Here is a 16,022-nt window from a genome sequence, read left to right as displayed (position 1 = left end):
GAGCTTGTAACCTTGTAAAAATGTCCCGACATGAGTTTCTAGGGTGAGTGTCGAGGCTCACAGATGACAGAAGAGCTGTTAGCTGACTATTCATATAATTCAAAAGAATTGTAAGAGAGGTTGAAAGGGCACGTTTCAGCAATTTAAAGTTAGAAGGGCAATATAACTAACACGAAGAACAAACTTAACGGTTAAATGTAATTTGCAACGTACATACCTGAAATTTTGTTTCTGTAGTAAGAACACTTTAAAGAATAGTTTCCCCTGCAAATCCTTTCCCCTCTGTGGAAAGGGGAAGGGACACATCTGTGTTTTAGAGGAGTGCAAAGAAGCAGCATCTACTTCCTCGTTTAGTTGGCCTGTCCAGCTATTAGAAGGCCTCTTTGGAAGACTGATGGAGACCGCTCCTTTGAGAATATCTTTGTGTTATTTACAGTGATTTGTGAGAACAGCTAGACTGAGAGTTTCTCCTATCAGCAGAGTACAGTGCTTCTATGAGCATGGCAAGCAGGTGAGGAAAATGAGGATTAAGGCTTACCTTGCCAAGCAGCGTTTTGTATTAGCAAATTGTGATGATGTTGAACTTGCCAGTCTTGTCTCTGATGTTTGTATGTATTGAGCAAATACTGTTAAGAAAGCTTTTTCTCTTGCCCATTGCAATGAGGGGTGCAGAATTTTATGGTTTAAAAATTATGTGGTTTATTTATGAAGTAATATTTGCAAGTGTGTTTTTATCTTGTTCACAAAACGATGTATGAATTAATTTGGACAGCAGTTATCTTATGGGTAGCAGAACAAAAAATATGTCCATGTTGACAGTTTTAAGCGTTTTGAGGGCAGGCAGTTTGCTTCTTGTGAAATGCTCTTCTGTTGGCCTTTTTTAATACCAGATCGCATGTCACTTGCTTTACAAGGGACACTGTAGTGTCTTGGTCAGATACCACAGGGGAAAGGATTTGCAGTTTTATAAGTAGGCAGCAGCGATTCCAGTGTTTAAGGCACCACTACTGGCAGTTTGGAGGGGGTTTGTTTGTATTTTTGGCTGGAGGTTGCGTTGATAAGTAATGCTTTATGTCTGTTCTCAATAATTTGAAACTCCGTCTTCCAGGGGTAAATGAAAAAAAAAAAGGGGGGCGGGGGGGGAGGGGTTAAGGTCTCCTTGCTGTTACTCTTTCCTAGAACTTACTTATTCTCTGCTCTGTTTGGAAAGTGCATCCTTTAATAACTAGAATCATACCTGCAACGTGAGTGTGAGGAGTGAAGGCTCCGTGAGTAGCATTATCAAGTTGACTCTTTTGACCTTGGTAATTACTAATCTATGCAATCGGGTATTTCTGAGCCTTGTCAGCCTCTCTTGTTTAGAGTTTTATTTATTTTATTGTTTTTTACACGTCTTGAATAGGAAAAGAGGATTTAAAGAGAAAATCTGAATAAAAGAAACCCAAGCCCGTGTTTATTCTTAAGGGGTAGAGGTCTTCTAGAGGGGAGCTGGCTTGCAGAGGGGGAAGACAGTATTCTTATGCTAATCCACGCTCTGGATAAGGAGCAAAGCAGCCGTGCAAACAATGGAAGTGGAGCCAGAAAGTCTGCTCTGCAGTCTAGCACGCCTTGAAAAGCATGTCAGGCAGGGCGCCTAGGGCTGCTCAGGGGAGGGGCCCGAGCAGAGGGGAGAGCTCTACTCCAGCTTACTTTATGGAGCTGGCAGCTAGCCAGAAGACTTGGAAAAACCTTAGTACCTAGAAAACAAGAGTTAAGGGTGGAAGTGAGGGGAACGGGGAGAGGAGTAGTTGCAGTCTATTTTTCATGTTAAAAAAACCCCAAACCCCAGAGAACCGCATTGAATTGTCTCAGCTTTGTTGCTGCTATTTTCTTTGTACCAAAATTGAAATTCAAGTGATGCGTTTTTTAAATAGTAACCACTTTTTCTAAACAGTGTTCTGCGTGAGAGATGTAGATTTTTAGCAACGTGCCCCTACTCAAAAATGAGCTTACACTACCCTCATGTGGGCAAAATGTTCAGATCGGAAAGCGTGCTGGAAGCTGGAGCTGCAGGCTGGCCTAAGGATGGCCTTGGGGGGCTTCTGGTTTTCTATTCCTTGCTCCTTCTCTTGTAGGAGAAACCGATGTCAGTGACATAGGGGGGAAAGCATGGTTTTGTATAGCATGCTTTGTTATTGATTAAATTCAGTAACCAAAACAAAGACAGGCTGTTTTAATTAGGCACCATGAAACGAAAAATATGCTCTTTAACCACCAAACAAAAACCCAGTTTCTGGAGAACTCTTCATGAGTCCCAGAATTTGCATAATCACCTTCACTTTGGAGACAAAAAGTAGTTGTGAATTTCTTTTTCTAGATTGGGCAAAGATTATAGATGTAAGAGAAACAAGCTAAGACCATGGGATCTAAGTACAATAAAGGCTTACCCTATCAGTTTTTTGGTCTGGGGGATTTTTTTTTTGACAAAGATTAACGGACAATTGTCCCTAAATGATGAAAAAATTACTGTAAGGTTGTGAAAACATTCATTAGTCTTCTATATAGTGCTGAAAGGGATGTTGGACTTTAGAAACCCTTCCTATGAAAGCATTTGTACTTCTAAAGGCACTGGCCCTGATTTTAGGGTCCATTGTTCGCTTTAAAAAAAGTGAGCAAATATATATTCAGGATTGAGGCCCAGCTTTTTCCCTTCCTCAGCCTAGGTATATTGTTTGTATAAAATAATTGTAATTCAGAGCCAAAATATGTGATAGGTCTTGTAGGCGGTATAGTATGACCATAATATTTTCAATAGTGATGTGTGAAATTTGTAACAATTTTAATTATTTTTTTTTTCTCTTGCTGCTTATCTTTAGTGAACAAAAGGCTTTCTTTAAGTAATGTTTTTGCAAACGAAATTTAAAAGGTTTAAGTTACATTCCCAGTTTGGATTTATTAGATTTAGAGATGGAATGTATTACATGTGGAGACTTTTCTCCTCATTCACATTGACTGGTATGACAGTAAGGAACTAGCAAAAATGATAAATAGATAATAAAAACATTTAAGAATGATAGCTTCTGGGTAGAACAGCAGAAGTTGATGTCGTTTATGATAGAAGGAGCATGGGTGTCCGTTTGCCAATTGTCTTAAGGGCAGAAGCTCTCAGCCAGCTAATCACCAAAGTGATGGAGTTGAAAGAGGGGAAATGGGTCAAGACGAATAAAAATTGTGTAGTGAAATCCTATTTGAATATGCTCAAATAAGAGAATGTGTCATGTTTTGTAAAACACTAGCTTACGTCTTAATACCAGATGGCATTGGGAAAACAATTTTACTGCATTTCATTACTGTTAATTTAATAGCAGAAACTTTGTAGCAGTTAGTTAATTGGAAGTCCAGAGTAACAGTAACATGGGCATTCAGGAGTCCGATGAGTGGCGTCCCCAATTACCTAATTGTGCTGGGGATGGTAAAAGGCAGCGAGGCTTTAATTTCTTCTTGGTTAACAACTTTGTTTATGAAACAGACAGATATATCATAATTTAGTAGTTTGACTTCTAAATTCTGACGTAATGTACGTACATTTGATATTTGCAAGCAGTGTGAAATCTTCCTTTCATAAAATTTCTGTTAGAGTATGCAAGGTGGATTTTGGTGACTTTTCTTCCAGCTGCTGAAAAATAAGAAGTCCTTTTCTAAGACTGTGAACTCTCTTGCTGAAGAAAGCAGTTGTTAGGGGCTCATGTTTTTGAATGAACAAACCCACCATTGCAGTATATGCGTTATAAACACGTGGTTATAAATGTCCTATAAATAGAACTCGGATATATTTTTTCATTTCAGTCTTTTGAGAAGTGTGTAATAGAAGTGTTGAGAAGTGTGAAACACACAAGTGTGCTTCATTTAACATTTCAGATTTTGTAGCCGTTTGTAGAGGGAGAAAGAACATTGAAATAATTTACACAATCTTTTGGCTTTTAAATTTACGCAGTCACTAATAATTTTAAGTAATTCTAATACAATCTGCAGTTTAATTGAATTATTTTTGAGAGCTTGCAAAGATTAGTGCCTAAACAAATACGACCTTATTTGAAGTAATTTTTGTTGATGGCCATGCAGCCAACCGGCTTGCAATAGTCAGCACTCTTCTCTATCAGCTGTATGATTTCTTCATAGATTTTGGTGGTGGATTTACCTGCGTTTTTAACTTAACATATTTGACAGCACTTAAGCATAGCTAATTCAGCTGTTTCAGTATGACACTTTTCTACAATTTGTGTAGGCATGCCTTGCAATAAAATAATAGAAACACGTTTTATAAATAGGCTTGTACAAGTGTTTGACGGAATTACACAGTACAGAATCTGAAAGTTTTATTTAAACTTTCTTCTTGTTATGGCATTGGTTAAATTTGACTATTTGAATAAGCTAAAGTTAACTATAGCTCTTTTTGTATTATGAGTAACAAAATGGAGTTGTAAGGGCTCTCCTGGATCAGAGTCTGCTCCTGTCCTGTCACCTGGAGCTACATGAGATGGTGACCTTTGTAAACTAAAGACTAATTATTTTTTTGGACTCTATTTAGTTTGAAAATCTGCCCTAGAACCTTCTAACTAGTGGTTAGGAATTGTCTTCTAATTTCTGATCTAAATAAATTTTAATGGCTAATCCATACCTAGTTGTTGTTGAACCAGTAATTTTCTTCAGGTTGAATAGCTGTCTTCTTTCCTTGTGTTTGTGTGTTACAATTTCAAAAAATAATCATTTCCCTGCCAACTTTCACTGTATTAATCTTTTTCTTTCCTTTTCTTTTTGTCTCCATTCATGGGGCTTTCCTGTTCTCCAGGATAGTATTATCGGTCCTTCTTAGGCATATGTTGAATTTATCAATCATATTGTCTCTGTACTGTTCATGTTTTACTGTTTCCCCTGGGAAATTTCCCTAGGAAATCCTAGAGTTCTGTTTGTCTCTTTCTCCCAGCAACATCACATGGATGTATCTGATGTTCTGTAATCAGTTAGTGTACTTGAGTCCTTGGATGTAACTACCTCCTATGCCTGAACTCCTAGTCTATGTAAAGCAGAAATTCTTCAGAGTCCCCAATACGCATAACTTTCCCAATTTCATGCTGTTGTATTTCAGTCCATTTCTGTTATTTCAGTTCTTCATGTGATCCAAATCTTCCTGCATAAAAACAATACTCAGTTGAATTGATAATTCATGTTTGTCAGCAAGGTTTATCAAAGTTTTACTTTCTGTGCTTAGTTCATTAATGAAAAGGGTAAGTATTCTTGAATCAGCCTGATTGAAGAATAAAGGTCCTTGAGTGTCATTTGAACTACACTAGTAATCTCTGTTCTTGAAACTACTTGTCGTCTGCCCTGTAGTGAATTCTTTACTGTTCTTACAATCCCTCTTTTCTTCATCCAAATTAATAGTTTTCTTTGTGGTGCCATATCAGGTTTTTTAAGCTCTGTTAGAAGAGTTGTTGTTGCATACTGGTGTAGACTGACAATCCAATTTATCTCTGGCTTTCTGTTCCACCTCGAAGTTGTGTTCAAAACTGTACATGTGATTGAGCTAATATGCTTACAGTTACCTAAGTCACTTATTGCCACCCTTACACATAGGAGAAACATACAATATTTTTCAGTTTTCTTTGGCAAATGCATTTACTTGGTATTGTATGTACTGCTGCAAATGTTTTGAAACATCTTGTCTGTTGAAATGGATTTAGTGTTCTAATTTTTGTGAAGTCTGAGATTGACGTTTCTTTTTTCATGTGTTCCCTTTTACAATACTGTCTGTGTTGTTACATTCAGCACTATCATTCTTTATTGAAATTTGGGACAGTGCAGCTCATTTGGTTTGGGGATCATGCTGCTAAAAATACTAGAGCCACATCTAAAGAACAGTTACCGCTGAACTCCCTGCTTTCAGAATCGTTTTGGTCCATATGACAAATCTTGCACACTTCTAGCTTCATATTTTTGGAGTCATACAGAGTATAGGGCTAGACTGCCGTGATAGTGCCGTGAATTCACAGCTGAGTTCCAGTTCAGAAAAAAGAGCACACAGTTTTAATAACAAAAGCATTTTCTTCAATAAACTATTTTTAGGAAGGATAATAAATTACACTACACATAGACAAATTGGGTGTTACGATTGATGACTAAATTACTTTTTAATGGATTATAGTTGAACGCTCCTTCATGGCTACGATAGGAAAAAAAGAGAGATTGAGGACTTTGAAATCAACTGATTGGCTTATGGATTTGAATTTCTTCAGCATCACTCTGTTGGCAGAGTAGCATTCCAGGTGTTAATTGGTGCTTTAACACATTTGAAGTAGTCATTTAGTTGTGTCATTCTACACTGTTAATATCAGGCAGGTTTTGGAGAAATTCCAGCTGTGGCTCACTTTAGATAGTGTGCCTTAGCAGGGCTGCCAGTCTTCCTCTTCAATGGGAATCCAGAAATGGCTCAGAAAAGGTGTCACTGCAGCCTCTTCAGTTCTGTCAAATGTATTTTTTGTTGTTGTGGTTTGGTTTTAGTGAAAGATATTCTCATATGAAGGTTGTAACTACGTCGTTTTGGGGTGTGGCATTTGTTAGAAGCACTAGAACAACTAGTCTGTTTTTTTTAAAACTGTTTTTTTTAAGCTGTTAAACTGCATTGCTATATTGGAGTGCCACGTGATTTTAAGAATGAAATTTTTCAAACTGTCCATTTCTACAAAAGAACAATATAGGCTATTAGAGAACTAATCATCTTAAGTTTGTTTAGCTCAGGAACTTAAATGAGAAAAAGGAAGAACTGTTCAAAGGATGGGTAAAAAATGCCTGAAATCTCTTCTGATAGCTGTGGCAGAAAAGCTCTGCTGAATGTGGTGACTAAAAAAACTGCCTCAACCCATCCATGTCAAGTTTTTGACACAGCTTTGTTGGTTCTGTAGTGTGGGTGGTAGAATAGGACATGTGTCCACGCTGCAGTTCACATAGTTCATATTGGGACATTTTACTGTATATCGCTAGTTTTTCATCAGTGGCTTAAGGTCACCTGGTGACCAATGGTGAAACGTTACCATTAGTGCTGTGGGTGCAGCAAGGCTCATCAGTGCTCATCTGCCCAAGCCTTGTAGCCAGCTGCAGGGCTTTCCTGGCTGAGGGCGAACTTGACGCTGATGGTGGCAGCAACAGAAAGGTAACTCCAGTAATAGTGTTCAAGCGTCATGTGTGCATTTCAGGGGAAGAGAAGGGAATTGCAGCCCTGCTGGGTTTACGTGCCGTTTTTGAGGTATTCTTTTAAATGCTGATAAGCATTCTCAAACGAGAATGATTTTTAAATGGGGAATTATAACAGAGCTTGTTCTCAGTGTCATTTTATTACATGTTTTTATATACATTTTTATACATGTTTACATTTTAATGCATACATATCTGTGAAAAGTGAACCATTAGTGAAAGAAAGATTCAGGTACAAAATACTAGTTCTAAGTGGAGAGCATTATATTCTTGAATAGGCTTGGACAACATTTTTGAAAACTACCTTGGACTGTCTCGCTGAACAAAAATCACCATGAAATTGGAAGTGAGTTGCATTAAAATGTTCTCTTTTCCCCATTTCTTCTTGACGTTTTGATAATGTGCGGTGTAGTACAGTGGTAAATACACATTGCATGTTAAGTTCCTGTGCCAGTGTGCTCTCTTACCTTACTGAACTGGGGAGTGGGATCACCAATTTTCTGAAAGTTTCCAACACACCTACTCTTGAAACACGGAAGAGTGAGAATATGTAGTCCTTACTGTGAAACTTGCATGGAGAAGGCAGACAAATGATTTTTTAATATACTTTAAATGGACTGTTAGTAGGTTTTTTTTCCTTGGATTGCAAAAATAATTCTGTAAATAAAGCCTTTGTTGTTTTACTACATGCAAGCTGTTGGCAGTTTTTGTCTTCCACGTGTTCTATTGAGGATTGAAGTTCATTGCAGCTGAAACACAGAATAAAGCGATAATACTTACGGACTTATGTTGCTGGCCTGATGGATGTTTTTATAACTAGAAGGATGTTCCCTGTCAGCCGTCAGAACTGGTCCCATTTCTTGTGAATTAGGAAACACTGAAGAGAGCGAATATTTTTGTTACCATATTGCTTTTAGCTCTGCCTCGCCAGGAAGTGTATTTTGAAGCTACCAGTGCTTAGGCCGTCTGCAAAGTGTGTTGTTCCGAGTCCATCCCGCCATCACCTGGCAGTAATCATGGCAAACGCTGGGGCTGCTGGGGCGTTCGGGGAGCGGAGCTCGCCCCGGCTTCCTCTGGCGCGGAGGTGCTTTGTCGCTTCATTAGGGAGAAGTCAGAGACGTGTGAAAAGTAGGCCAGGGGTCGGGGGCGGCCTGCCCCGGCCCTGCCGAAATTGAAAGTGACGGACACCTCCCGGCTCGGCCGCTAATTTGCCTCCATGTTAAATGCCTGCGAAGCAGTCATTAAAATGAAAAGTTCTTGGGTCTCGCCGACAGACAGATTGAGTTATTGATGGTGGAAGCGGCCACCAACAGTAATTGCAGCCCATCCCTGAGCGAACGCCAGTTTTGGCATTCATCAGCAGCGCCAGGCTGACAGGGGTCGGGGGGTCAAGCCCACCGAAACAAGAGGAAGGCAAAATCAGTCCTCTGTTCGTCTTTGTGCAACGTCGCTTTTGTTGCAATTAACTATTTAGGTGTCCGAGCTGCTTTTTAGTCCTTTGAGGCCCAATTATGCTTCCCTTGTGAAGCGCTGTAGAAAGGTCGTTAAGCAGAACGTGACCACAACTACTACGGTCTGGAAAAGTAACTTCTTATTCATTTTGGCTGTCTTAGCTATGTGTTCATCCACTGGATGAGTAGAATTATATTTTATATTTGGAGCAAATGGCGTGTGCATATAGTAGCATAATTTTCAGGAGGGATTAATTCACACAGAACTTGGAAATGCAGAAGGATATCAGGATTTTGAATTGGAGTTACCAGATTAATAATAAATGTGCATTGATGTTGTGAACTGAGCTAACTTTCTCCAGAAAACACTGTATAACGTAGTAGCCTACAGGAAAAAGGAGTGAAATATAGTTGATGCTAAGTGAGAAATTAATTTCTTCATTCAAATGTTAAAAGACATTATGCTTTTTTTTTTTAAGATGTAGTACTATTCTAGAAGACAAAAGTAACATTGTAAGTAAATTAGGTTACTAAACTAACTATTTTAATACAAATTTATCTTTCATCTAGCAGAGAAGCTGGGGGTTTATTCCAATAAAGCTTCTCAGCACGCATTTTTCAGCTGGTGGCTCAACATGGTATTGCTTTTTTCCAGCAACATTATGGGAAGTCACCATTGTGTTTCATTTGTAAGAAAAATAATAAGTATAAATGTTAATTTCTGTAAAGAAAATAGTTTTCAGATTTACTTTTACGTGTTAATCTGTTTAATATTACCTATAATAGCTGTATGTGATTCTAAAAATATATGGCTGTGACTAGAGAGTTAAGATATCTAATATTTTTAGTAGGAATGTAAAAGCATTCCTGTGGGTTGTTACCAAAAATGTATATTTCAGAAGAACCCTGCTGTTCAGGTGGATAGTAAATATGGTTAATGTTTTTAGTTATTAATCTTAATAAACATATGCATTTTAAATTATTTTTTGCAGCCACATGGTTATGATCAGTGCAATGAGAAATCTTGAGGGTTTTTTCTTGTTTCAGAAATGCAAGGAGTTTCTTAACACTTTGTTTTACTGTATCTTTCAGGAAACGAAGTTGGAAAAGTTACAAAATCATCTTTGCAGTCAAGCACCAAACCTTGTATTAGGCTTCAGCGAACAGACTAAGCTTAACATTTTTCAAGCAGAAGGGCCAGTTGGCCTTGCACAGGAAGGATTAAAAGTGAACAATGACTCGACTGAGAGTTTATGAGCGATTGCTTGGAGCCTACCTGCTTATCATTCTGCATGTTCAAGGTAAATATGCACTAGTTGAAATAAGTTTATATTTTTCATCTGTAACTTGAGATGTGTGTATTCCAGTGGTTGGGGTAGGGGTTTTTTTGTTTGGGTTTTTTTTCCTGTTCTTTTGCAGGAAGGTGGCTTATCTGCCTGACATGCCATATAGACACTTCCCTAAAAAGAAGGACATTACAGTGGTCATGTGTTGTTGTAGTATAGATTATAGATTAGGTCTATTTTAGCAAATGCTTAAATAGAGACAATACCAGAAATGCACAGTACACTGTGGAGCAAGTTATATGAGCAGCAGAATTGAAGGTTTGACTTTCTGAATTTCAGTTTCCTATATGTGTGCGTCTTTGATCCCTTTAAACTTGACCCACTGAAGAAATTGCAGTATGCAGTTCCCCATTCCTTCTGATGCTCCCAGCAGCCAAGAGATAGTCTGGCATAGCTAATGTAAATAAATTTGTTACGCCTACTCGATGGGCCGAGGTGAGGCTATGTGATGTTCACAATAGCCTGGTTTTCAGTTAGAAGATACTCATTGGTGGTGTTCACAATAGCCTGGTTTTCAGTTACTGAAGATACTCGTTTGTACATCTGTTGTCTTTCCAACCACCAGTTATCAAAAACTTTTAGAAATCCAGTTATCATTAGGACTTTAACTCCTCTGTCAAATTGGGTTGAATTAAAAAGAAAAGTATTGGGAACCTACCAATGTGACTGTCTCATGCTCTGTCAGGAATTGAGGCTTAAGTATAAAGATTATACCTAGTTCATGGGAAAATCCATTTATTCTTATTTCCTTACTCCTTATTAGCAACTGTACCTGGCAGATCTGGTTCTGTAATTGCTTGTAGTTCAGAGAAGTGTCAGAATAGCAGAATGGTATCTGAGCTGTTAGTGGTATCACATTCTCATGTTTGGGACATGAACAGTAGTGCTCTGCATGTCCATCAAGCATGTACATCCATAGTTGGTCTCTGTGTAAGATTTCTTGTTCTCCCAGCTGCACACCTCTTAGGTGTTTGAGTTGAGTACACAAAGGTTTCCATATGTTTTGAGGGAAATAGACAAGACTAATTTGGTACTGCCATTTTAATACTTGAATATAACAGGGTTTATGTTCTCTTTTCATACTTATATCAATTACTGCTTAGTGCTTGATTTTATTTTGAGATATTCTTTGAGCTATTTACTTTCAAGAATAACAATTCAATGAACCCATTAAAATGGGTAGAGGAGGAAGCCTGATAAGTACCCAAATGACAATCTTTATGTTCTGTTTCTGGTGCGTACCTGCAGTATTAGATTAAAGGATTTAGCAGAGCTGTCTCTATCGGGACTATGCTGGATACATAGCTTGACAACTGATTTTAAGAGCAGACTTGCATCAAATGTGTGAATGGCCTGCCTCTTCAAAGCCACTTGATCCTGCCTCTTCCCATGTGCTGGTATTTATCCTCTTGTAACCGAGTGCCAAGGTGTATTTGGGAACTGCTGCAGCTTCTAACCTGGGTAGTGGGAAGCACTTAAAGCACAAGACTGTACCCTTAAACATAACCCAAACCTTTATTAAGCAGTAAATATAAATGACACCGAAGGAAGGTATTTACCTGGAATTGACCAGGGATGAGCTGTCAACTACACTAAGACACAAATTAAATGCATAGTGTGTCAGTGCAAGGAGGATCATCTTTAAGCTCTGTCAAGTAACCATCCCACACACACATTCACAGCTAAGCTTTTACAGAGCAGAAGTCCTCTCTCTGGATCTGTGCAGAATTGCAGTTTGTTAAAGATGTTTAACACTGCCATTCTTCCTTTCGAGTTTCCTGTGGGATTCAGTCCAGGAGGATACCACGAGCACACTGAAGGCTTCTGTATCGTTGAGTACAGCCTACAGAATTGTAAACACTTTTCTTCCAAAACTGGACAAGTGTTCCTGTATAATTGCCAAGTTATTTGAGTGCTTTCATCTTTCTAGCCTGCGGGTGCTCAGAATAGTGTCTCCTAACTTCTAGGTATGTGCTTTAAGCGCTGATGTTTGGCTTAATTCACTCTGTGTGTGTGTGTGTGTGTAGGCGTGCACACGCTTATTTCAGGAGTGGGGAAGAGCATGGGTCTTGGTTTGAAGCTTTGCCATTGCAGCAAAGATTTCAAGGTTGAAAGCAACAAAACAAACATAAATCTAGGATTCTTCTATCTTTGTTACATTAGTTAAGTTGGGAGAGGGAAATTCTCAAGACTAATCCTTCTTCCTGTTGTGGACGTACAATTTTTAATTGACAAGAAATAGCTCAATCTATTTAGACAGAAATAGCCTAGTTTGGGTATAGTTGAAGTTTATAGTACAGATTTACAAATATTTATAGGTAGCTCTAAGGTGATTAGATTGGTAATGGGCACAAATCACAGTAAAGGAAATTTTGGTGAGAAATTGGGAAAGAAATTTTCAGTGTGAATGTGGTTAAGCATTAGAACACGCTGCCTGGAGAGGTTGTGCGATATCCATTCTTAGACATAGTCAAAACTTGACCAGAATGACTTTGAACAACCTGGTCTAACTTGGAAGTTGGTCCTGCTTTGAGCAGGTGGTGGTACCAGGTGACTTCTAGAGGTCTCTTCCACTCTAAAATACTCTCAGACATAGCAATTTGCAGTGGAGCTTGTTCTGCCTAGTATTCAAGCAGTTTTGCTGCTTCTTGCAGAAGATACCAGCTTCTTCCCTTAAAGAGGTTAGGAGTGATATGCTTTGTTCTTTTTACTGAAATCATGGTTACCCCTTTGCATTAGTCAATATTCAGCATTTTACTCAAAGGCAATAGCAACTGAAGGAACAATTTTTTTCCTCTCTAGATACAAATAGAAAAAATAATACAAATATACAGGTCTTAGTGACTTAAAATTAAATTACATTAACTCCTTCCATGATCACATTTATTAATGCTTTGATAAATAACTTCTAATAAATAATATAGCTAAATTAAATTTAAAGACCCTGTAAAATCTTTTCAGCTTCTGAAGAGGAAATTGCCTTGTCTTACGAATATTTCTGACTTTCAAATCAATACTGAGTGAGTTCTGAAAGCCATGGGAAAGTTGAGCTTGCTGAAATGTTGTTGGTTCTTTGATGCAAATTGCCTAAGGGCTTGTCTTCAAACATATGAAATATGTTTGTTTTCTAGGGCTGGTGAGTAGAAAAATGGTCAAGTCTCTCTGCTTGTCCCTAGATTCATGGAGGAGTTGCGGGGGGGACACGGGACAGTGGGGAATAAAGTTGATAGTCATCAAGTGTTTGAAATTTTTCTAGGAAAAAAGGAAATCTAAAGTGAAAAGTCTAAAAAGTGGAAATTGAAAGTAAAAAGAATAGTTTCAACAAGGAAAATATATGCAGGATATTACAAAAATGCATCATAAAGGAACCAATGGAGGTGGAAAAGGCACGTGAGGCATTGAAGAGAATTTGTGTGATTTGCAGAGAGAGGAGGGAAAAGCAGAGAAAGTAGAAACACCCAGCGAGTGTGCTTTCAGTGACTGGCACCCAGCTTAATAGTTTGCTCTCTCACTTGTTTTGAGGCTGCTTCAAAATGGTAGTAATCTCAGGGTTTACCAAGACCTGAGAGAACAATAATAGCAAGTGTGTCTGTATACGTGCATGTATATATACACACCAAATTCCTTAATAGGTAACTTTAAAAAGCAAATGGCTCCATGTGTTGATTAATGTCAAAATACTCTTACAACAACAGCAGAAAACAGAGGCAATTCCATGAAATTATTAGTGAACAGCTGCAGTTTCTCAGGTCGGTTGTACGTAGCAGAGGGACACAGTGGTTACCCTTTGGATTATATCTTCTTTATAGGTTATGAGACTTTTTCCACTTACTTTGAGAAATGATCGAAAACAAACCTGGGTAGCAGATGGCTAGATTTAATAGCAACTTTAAAAAAAAATAATTTTTTTTTGTATTTCCTTTCTGGCTGTGGAAGGCCTTTGTGATATCTTTAGACCTGTAACTTGCTCTGCATCTTCATCCACCTACTTTTGCTCATCTAAGGCAAGAGTTTATCAGCTTCAGTTGCAATTGAGGACTGTGGTAAATATGCTTTTGTCTTCCCACTAGTGCAGGTTTTTAGTTCAGATAACCACTTTTACTTCTGAGTACTTTCTTTGTTTTTATAATGCATTGATGAGCATAACTAATTAATACATGTAATGGAGTAGTTAAAGAACTAAGTGTACACTTAAACACGTTCTTCTAAATTTTGTACTTCATTACTGTCAGTTTACTATATGATATACTGTTAGATATGTGGTTCATCACACCTTTGTGTTCTTCAGAGACACTGCAGAAGACCAGTATTTTAATCCTTGTAAATTAGTTGATTAAAAATGTATTAATAGCATGCAATATGTATGAAGAAAGGTTTATTCAAAATTAAATTTTAAAATAATTAGTGTTAATATTCAATATTAAGATATTTGTTAAAGTTGGCATTGTCCATTAGTGAACTGAAAAAAATCTGTTGAGATTTGATGTCACTGTCATACTTACTTTTATTCAAAGACTTGATATAGAAAAGGATATTACTTTTTTTTTTTTTACCTTTTATGCACTTTCTGAATTTCAGGTGAAATAGTTGTTGAATTTAAACATATAAACTAATCTGAAATAAAGAAAAGATTCTAAAATTTACAGAAAGAACTTGGAGTTGTCAGAAGCTGATCTATTGCTGTCTTTAAAACATTGGCAGCAAATATGTATTGGTAAATATTTGTCTAATTAAAGTTATTTTAATGGATTATTGAAAGGTTCTATTTCTTTATTATAATTTCAAATTTAGTTTTAAGTAACTTTATTCTTTAAAAGTCCTTTTAAATTAGAATGCAGTGTACTTTTTTAAGTAAAATACACGTAAAATTTTCTTGTCTCTGGCTTTTGTATTGAATACATATGAACAGAGAGTAGTCTTCTTCAGAAGTGACTTCTTTGGGGAAGGGAAGTGGGAGCAGAGGCTGGGAATTACGGGTTGGGAAGGTGGGGGGCAGGGACTGACTGTCTGTGTTGAGCACTGGTGTAGCTCCTGGGAGAGCTGGAGGGTGGTAGAGAGAGATTTTAAACGAGTAGTCTGGGAACATGCTGTGATTTTTAGGAACCAGTTCTGCTAGATGGAGCTACCTCTAACATGCCTGGTCTTTGGAGATCACAGGCTTGATCTATAAAAAAGCACTATGGGGAGAATTACGGTTAAAATGCCAGATGCAGAGCTCATAGAAGCATTTAAGATATTTTCTTTGCACTCATAAAACTGTTTTTTCTGATGTTTTAAATTATTTTGTGCTTTAAGAAAAAGTACTAATATTTTACTCAAGCTGTATCATTTGTACCAAGGTTTAATTCGCATAGCAGTACATGTTAAATCATTATGAAAGCTTGTGATGGGCAGAAAGGTGAAATGTCCTTGTTGGAGTGGATGATTTTGTAGTATCTGCATCCTAAAGCAAGAAAAAGTAGTTTTGAAACTACCACATAAAAATGTCAAGGTATGTCTTTTTCATAAGGAAGGCCTATCTAACATAAAGAACTTTGGTACAACTTTCATCTTTTATGAAAAGAGCCCAGCGTGGGCAAGCCCGGAGCATCAGCTAGCCCCAGCAACAGCTTTAGCATCAGCAGAAAGGCAGGTGAAGGTGGTCTTCTGACAAAGATTCTTTTTATTAAAATATTGGATTTATTGGGTTTTACAGGCTTGGATCAGAATAGCTACAAAGAAATGCTGAGAGTACTGTAGTAGGATACTGTAGGATAAATCCCTTTTACTCTGGAATAAAAATGTTTTTATGTGGAACATCTATATTAATTATACCATTATGAATTCAGAAAGCTATTGAACAACTTGAATGCTGTAGGCTACTAGGTCTAGCATTGCAACTTTATTTGTGGAGGTAGAGGGGATACAGTTAAGTAAGAAACTATAGGCATAATTTGGCTTTTGTATTTGTCTTCTTTCACTTACTGCTCTCTGTCTCTGCATTTCTTAATAGAGCTGG

At 37.7% G+C, this 16,022-nt stretch overlaps 1 protein-coding gene across 2 annotated transcripts in view; it reads left to right on the top strand.

Annotated features, from left to right (window-relative positions):
• Positions 1–16,022, top strand: part of BMPR1A (bone morphogenetic protein receptor type 1A) — an 85,489-nt gene that overhangs the window by 51,257 nt on the left and 18,210 nt on the right. For both annotated transcript variants that reach the window (XM_075505245.1, XM_075505244.1), the window contains one exon: positions 9,771–9,979. In XM_075505245.1, the coding sequence (XP_075361360.1) occupies positions 9,913–9,979 (67 nt within the window). In that variant the 5' untranslated portion in view covers positions 9,771–9,912. The remainder of the gene's footprint in view (positions 1–9,770; positions 9,980–16,022) is intronic.

This window comes from Mycteria americana, chromosome 6, assembly GCF_035582795.1.
Source record: "Mycteria americana isolate JAX WOST 10 ecotype Jacksonville Zoo and Gardens chromosome 6, USCA_MyAme_1.0, whole genome shotgun sequence".
NCBI classification, from domain to species: Eukaryota; Metazoa; Chordata; class Aves; order Ciconiiformes; family Ciconiidae; genus Mycteria; species Mycteria americana.
The sequence above is the reverse complement of the archived record's forward strand: the minus strand, read 5'-3'. Positions and strand labels throughout refer to the sequence as shown.